General features: G+C 43.3%; 1 protein-coding gene across 1 annotated transcript; it reads left to right on the forward strand.

The window, feature by feature from the left end:
- Nucleotides 1–1814: 1814 nt before the first annotated feature.
- On the forward strand, nucleotides 1815–5566 carry LOC148020077 (ubiquitin domain-containing protein DSK2a-like). Its single transcript, XM_087700354.1, has 7 exons — nucleotides 1815–2326; nucleotides 3250–4026; nucleotides 4118–4347; nucleotides 4437–4550; nucleotides 4636–4688; nucleotides 4786–4889; nucleotides 4980–5566. Exons 1-7 carry the CDS (start codon nucleotides 2071–2073, stop codon nucleotides 5132–5134), a joined length of 1689 nt encoding a protein of 562 aa, XP_087556480.1. The 5' UTR covers nucleotides 1815–2070; the 3' UTR covers nucleotides 5135–5566.
- Nucleotides 5567–7156: the final 1590 nt, after the last annotated feature.

Raw genomic sequence — 7156 nt, forward strand, 5'->3', positions numbered from 1 at the left:
CCATCAAAGACGACCCGAATGCCCAAGAATGCATTGCTGGTAGCAGAAGAGATCAACACAAGTTTGAATGTCTCATTTGCCATTATCAAGGTGCCACCCTTCCCTCTGTAGTATGCTCTTACAAAGCATTTGTAACCATTAAACTGAATACATTCCATATCAGTGTTGCCAAATTTAACCTCTTGTAGAGCAAGAATATCAGGCTTCCTCATAGCAAGCAACCTTCTGCATGTACTCTTTCTACCTTCTGAGCATAGTCCCCTGACGTTCCAGGAGATTAGAGTGATTTTCCTGGATGTGTCAACCATCATAAAATTCACCATATAACTCAACCATATCATCTTCATCATCATGTAGTGTAGCATAAACATTGCGATCCACCAAAGGCTGTCGAGCTTCTTTTTTGTAAGCCATGAGGTTATTTAGTTTAGCAATCTTACTCTTTGCAAGATCCTTGCTGCCAGGTTTGATATTTTCTTTATCATTCGCAACAATTCCCTTACCTTTGTCTCTACCACTTGCTTCCATTGGGATCCGTTGTCCTTACTGTTAGACAGACCAGCATTGTTTTTTTTCTCTGTATTACCAGCTTGCCATGTGGCCCCTTGCATTTTTTCAACCTCTTTATTCTTTTGTTCACCCTTCTTCTCTGCAGCGGGTTCCTTAGCAGGTTGATTGCCTATAGCTTCCTTTGATGTGCAATCTCACGCAAAAGTGCCCAGTCTTCGTGCAAATATAACACACATCTGGAAAGGAGCTAAACTTGACTTCAATGCATAGTTCCAGACCATGCGGGTTGAAGACTTCCAAATATTCTGGTACCTCTTTTCTGCGATCCCAAAGTATACATGCTTTCTGTTCCGCCCTGAGTTTTCCATCATGCATGGCTAGAATGTAAAGCACCCTTCCCAAGGTTTCTACAAGGACACTGAGCTCACCATCCAACCAGTCAGGTAGATTAGGAAAAGTAATCCACACCGCACATTCATGCAACAATGAATCATTAGGGTTAAAGCCAGGGCTCCAGGGCATTGCATAGACATAATTTCCTTTGAAACCGATCGTAGAGGCCACAACCCACTCATGCTCTTGCTTAGAGCTAACCACGGCCAGAAAGAATCCTCTACCCATAGAAGCTTATACTGCATGATGATGGCTCTCCCATGATAAGTAAGAGCAAACCTCTTGGGGAACTCATCTTCGTTTGGAACCTTCCCCATAAAATAGAAAAACAGGCCACAAGTAGAGAGATCAACATACCTACTCGATCCTCTGTAGTGAGAGAGCGATCGAGGCTTTGAATACCTTACCACCTTTGGTTGAGGCTTCATTCTTTTTGTCTTTAGTGATGAGTTTGATTTTCTCTCTAACCTCTTTCTCCACCTCTTCCATATTAACTTGGTCATTTTCAACACCATGGAGATAGTCGCACTCCAGTGAGGGGCCTTCACCGACTGCTCCACTGTGAGCTCGTCCCCCGCTCGCTTCTCGACTCCAATAGCATGCACGAAGGCGGCTATGGGGTCCCACCCCAATAGGGGCACGCCATGGCAGTCAAGTCGTGCCAAGAGGCACACGCCCAAAGCGCAACAGATGTAGGTTTGAGCAGACGCGGGTCCTTAGCACCCACTAGTTGAATAGTACCAAGATCCTGTTGGCCACACATATTTTGTTGGGAGGAGTTGTGATGGATCAATGTTAGTGTAAACCGACTATGTTGATTATGCATTAAAGGGTGTAGAGAGCGTTACACTCAATTAGCTCTCTCTCTCTCTTTCTCTCTCTCTCTATCTGCGCACAAGGACAAGGGAAAAAAAGAAGAGAAAGAAGACGAACGACCTAAGCCAAGGGAACCCTCTCTCTCTCTCCTGCTGCTGCTTTCATCAGGCCCCTCCCCCTCCCTCTTCCCCTTTCTTTTCTTTCTCTGCGCGACTATACTATTTTTACCTTATATCGGCAGATTCGTGCCGTCTCGCCTGTCTTAGGTCAAGAAATCCTGCGAACAGGAGGAGGAGGTGCAGTCACCACCTGCAGCCTAGGAAAAAGGGAGATCACCTGCGCAGAACCGCCATGGCAGGCGAGGCCTCCGACGCCATGCCCCCGGCTGCGCCTGCTCCCCCGTCCCTGGATGATGTCGCCGATGCTAACGCCCTCGTGCATGTCCGCTGCACCAACGGAAGCAAGTTCTCCGTCCACACAGATCTCGCCATCACGATCGCCGCCTTCAAGTCTTTGCTCACAGAGAAATCGGGCATCGCTGCTGACCAGCAGCGCCTTATCTATAAAGGCCGCGTGTTGAAGGACGACAGTACCCTCGAAAGTTATGGTAAATGCTCCGCTCATAGTCTGCATCTCAGATGCTCTAGAAGTGTATTGGATTTGTGTGAATTCACTAGTTGTGGAGGAATGCCTGAAACCCTAAGTCACGCAAATCAATAGTAGAGGGATTACGTAGGGCTACAGGTCTGCAGTTTGATTCCGCAGAGTTGTGTTGCTCGTCACCAGGGTTTGTAGTTGTGTACTACCGAGTCACCTTGGTGCTTTGATGGAGTTCTGGGGCAACCTAGCACCTCACCTCTCCGTACATTTCTATCAAAACCACCAGAAATTTAACGGTAGTAGGAAACTTGCGAGCATCAGTTGGCTGAAGCCTATGTTTTTCAAGTGCCTGGTTTTTTGTGTATTGAAGAGTTTGTAATACGTCAACGAGAGATATTAAACTTGTGGATGTGTGGTTAATCCTTCTGCAGACGTTATAGTATCTTCCATGGTCGTGATCATGTTATCAATGTATCATTCTCCACTTAAATATAAGCTTTGAGGCAAAGTTGGATGTGCTGCCAAAATTGCAAGTCAAAATGAACCTGCTATTCGGAATGAAATTAATCCTACTATTCTGTAGACATTTTGTGCAAGTGAGCCAGTCACTGAAGGTGTATATATATTGCATATGTCTTTTGATGGATCTTCAGACTTCAATATTCTATTTGTGTAGTATTATAACCATCAATGGAGTTCTTTTATCATCCAGAGAAAATCCCATCATCCATCTCATCTTGATAGTTGTTTGCTTGTGCTGTTGCCATCCTTGTGTTTCTAGCGTTACTTAGAGCGGATGTTGTGGCTCATGGAGGTATTTTTCTGTGGCTCATGGAGTAAAAAAATACCTTACTTTGACTGTACCTACCAATGATCCAAGGTGATTTTGAAGTTTCCTTTTTGCTATTAAGCTGATTGCTTTGTGTACAGGGCTCCAAAGTGATCACACTGTACATTTGGTGCGAGCAGCTCCGTCATCTTCTGCTGCAGCAGTTACAGCTGCTGCAAGTGGAGCCTCTACAAATTCAACTAATAGCCCAACTGTACCTGTGACTGGGAATACTCCAACAGCCAACAACATTGGAGGCCTTGGAGGAATGAATGGACTCGGAAGCTTTGCCTTCCCTGGTTTGGGAGGTACAGGGGGTGGTGTAGGCTTAGGTATGGGTTTTCCAGAATTTCAGCAGGTACAACAGCAGTTAATGCAGAATCCTAATCTGATGCGGGACATGATGAACATGCCAGCTGTTCAAAGTCTGATCAACAACCCTGAGCTCATGCGAAATTTGATCATGAGCAATCCACAGATGAGGGACATTATTGATAGGAATCCTGATTTGGCCCACATCCTCAATGATCCAGGTACATTACGTCAGACACTTGATGCAGCCAGGAACCCTGAGCTCATGCGTGAGATGATGAGAAACACAGATCGTGCAATGAGCAACATTGAAGCAACACCTGAAGGATTCAATATGCTAAGGCGCATGTATGAGACAGTGGAGGAGCCTTTACTCAATGCAGCAGCAGTGGGAGCTGATGGTAGGAATGACCTGGCATCAAACCCTTTTGCAGCTTTATTGGGTCCACAAGCTCTTGGAACAGTACAAGCCCAAACTCCTCAAACTGGAGCTAACCCCACGACGACAGCAGCTGGAACCGTTGCTCCAAATACAGCACCACTTCCCAATCCTTGGAATCCAACTCGTAGGTTTCTAGTGCCTAAAGGCAACTGACATTCAGCAACCAGTTTCTTAAATCTTGATACTAAATGTTTGCTGCTGTTTTGGGTTCGCAGAGACTGCTGCCAATACAGGGAATGGTACAGCAACTGGGCAGGCCAATACAGCCAGAAATACATTGGGCGTGGGAAATCTTGGTGGGCTCTCTGGGTTAGGTTTCCCAGATTTTGGAACCCTTGGTGGAATGGGGATGATCGATCCTTCATCCATACAGCAAATGATGCAAAATCCTGCAGTAATGCAGATGATGCAGAGCTTGCTTTCAAATCCTCAGTATATCAACCAGGTACAGCAGTGTTGTGAGCTTTGTGGTTGATAGTGGAAGGTAAACGGTACCCGAGCATTCTAATATTCTTTGTTGCAATCGTTTCTCAGATTATGAATATGCAGCCTCATTTACGGGCTATATTAAATGCAAACCCTCAGTTTAGAGAAATGCTGCAGAATCCGGATTTTCTCAGACAAATTAGTAGTCCTGAAATTTTGCAGGTAAGGAAGCGAATAAGTAGATTTAGTGTAGTGTTTTTATTAGCCCTGAAATCTGGCAGCTGATGAATTATTTTTTCTATATCAGCAAATGTTCTCATTGCAGTCTGGACAGCAGGCGGGTCAACCGACACCAGTCCAGTCAGTGACAAGCTGAACCTCCTCAGTTTTAAAAGTTATAGATATTGAAGGTGTCATATCACGATGTCATTAATGTTTTTGTGTTTTTGTTGTGCAGAACTGGAGCGACGCCTGGAACTGGCACTGGAACACTGGACATGAACTCGTTGCTAAGCTTGTTTGGGACTCTTGGTGGTGGTGTTCCCACTACTATTCCAGAAGGTTGGTTGATTGAACAAGCATCAATTGGTTTTTTCATTATCTTCAGTCAGGAATATAGGCATAATGGATTGTGTTCTTCTTGTTCTGCAGTGAACACGGTCCCTCCAGAACAACTTTATGCTTCACAGCTATCCCAGCTGCAGGATATGGGATTCATTGATACACAGGCCAATATACAAGCATTGAGAGCAACTGGTGGAAATGTTCATGCAGCTGTGGAGCGGCTGCTTGGTAACCCTGGCTAATATGAGCTTTGTTACCGACGTTTTTAGCAGTAGTTTGGCTGTCATGGTTTTTGTTCTTGTTTCATGGCTACTTGGCCAGGTTGGTGGAAGAAAAACATCTGTTTGCATGGCTGGGTTGCAGTGTATGTAAAAAACCGTCAAAGTTTCAACAATTCACAATTTTTATTCAGGTCTTGGTTCATATGAGGCAAGGTGGCTGTACAGTGAACTGCATGCATGCTGTAAAGTGCATGCTGAACTTATTTAATGCACCCCACATAGGCTTAAGGATATGACGGTCTCCAATATATGTTGGAATTGAGCACCTTAAGCCTTGGTTTTCTCAATTTGACAAGGTGGCTTCGTGACTAGTTATAGTCTTTTAGGTTGAGCACTGATCTTCGATCATCTGTAAAACAAGGTTTTATTATTTTGTGGATGATTTATCTACCACTCTGAACCAGTATTACTTGCAATAAGAATCCATTCTATATAGTGTCCATCATTGCTGAGTGCTGTGAAGCAGATTAAGCAGTTCATAAGCAGCTTAATTGCTTTTGCACATGACCGTAATTATGGACTTACAAATTGTTCATGCTGTTTGTGGACTCTCCTGTTCTGACTTGCCCTAATTATGTAACTCAAAAATTTTGGGTTGTTTCTTTGCTTGTGACCCACATTCCACATTGGAATGATGTGGGCTGAGAGTCACATTGACTGTTAATCAGATTTGATTGTTGTTTAAGAAATGGGTAGGCTCATTTATCTGAGAAACCAAGCTCATTTATCCTGATTTCTTGATTTTTGAAATCGTACATCAGTTTAGGTGTCTGTGGTTAGTTGACTGCAGTTTTAGGTGTTTCTTGTTGGCAGTCTCCTTACGAGGTTATATCAATATTAGTGGTTTTTTGTGCATAGTAATGGAGACTTCTTTCAGTGGAGGAATTGGTGATGGCTGGAGTATTTGTGCAGCACTTTTATCTTGAAAGACTGCTTAACTGTCCATATTGCATAATTGGACTTTTATTTAATTCAAGAACATTGCCTAAGAAGATAATGTTGATGTTTTCTTGTCAGAGGTGGCCTTGACATCATGTTATAGTTTTTGTTTTCATCGTTCTGAAATGCAATTAAGATGTTAATTGCTGCCATTGTGCATTTTGGGTAACTGCTGCCCTTATGATTTGTTGCAAATGCTTAAAAAGGAACTGCAGAAAGGTCGCTCACTCTTGTCATGGTTTAGTTAGTACGAGCTGAATTGTTTACTATGTGGGCTTTTGCATCTAGGCCACTGCTGTTCTGTGAAATTATGTACTAGTGCAACTGAAAAATGTAGACATTTTCGCTTTCAGCTAAAAATGAGACTCCTGAACTTTGGTACTCATTTCCATAAAACCATGTCTGGTGAGGACTTGTTATTTAAGTATCAGAGTCAACTCATTTCCATAAACTGTATCTGGTGAGAACTTGTCATTTAGGATATCAGAGTCAACTAACCTTGCATGGTAGCCTTTGGCAGGGGGTTGCAAGAAGTTAAATGGTCTGAGCTGTCTAGATGAATGGAGGATTGCAAGAACATGCAAAAGCCCAGTTGAAGCTTTACTTGAGCTTGCATGAAGTGATTATCGCCTATGATGCCGATATTTCTTTCTTGTGTTATTACAAATGGTGTGTTACAAATGAAGCAAGAGATTTTTTGGAGATTTAAGAGCAATGATAGCTGATAGAGGATGGTTGTTATTGCAATAAGTTGGCACATCAACATTCTAGGGACATGACAACCAGGCTTTTGAGACTAGGGGAGAGTTGGCATTTGATCAATAGAGGGGGCACCTTAATCATAGGTGCTCTCCATGACTTTGAAGTCATAATTTTCATAGGTTAGTGTCATCAAAACAAGAAGATACTGAGAAGAGAAGACAACACTCAACAAAGGAAGGTGATCATGTAGGCAATGGCAAAATGAGCGCCTTTCTTCCAATGTGTTTTACATACAATTGATCTCTACCTCTTCAATAGGAACAAAGGCTTTGATTTAATCCA

The sequence above is a fragment of the Lygodium microphyllum genome, chromosome 19 (genome assembly GCF_053477565.2).
Source record: "Lygodium microphyllum isolate KBCC chromosome 19, Lygodium_microphyllum_v1.1.10, whole genome shotgun sequence".
Classification (NCBI taxonomy): Eukaryota; Viridiplantae; Streptophyta; class Polypodiopsida; order Schizaeales; family Lygodiaceae; genus Lygodium; species Lygodium microphyllum.

Coding starts and splice junctions, on each gene's coding strand:
- LOC148020077 (XM_087700354.1), top strand. CDS start 2,071: ATGGCAGGCGAGGCCTCCGACGCCATGCCCCCGGCTGCGCCTGCTCCC. Junction 4,551..4,635: donor GTAGTCCTGAAATTTTGCAG/GTAAGGAAGCGA, acceptor TTTCTATATCAG/CAAATGTTCTCATTGCAGTC. Junction 4,689..4,785: donor GGTCAACCGACACCAGTCCA/GTCAGTGACAAG, acceptor TTTGTTGTGCAG/AACTGGAGCGACGCCTGGAA.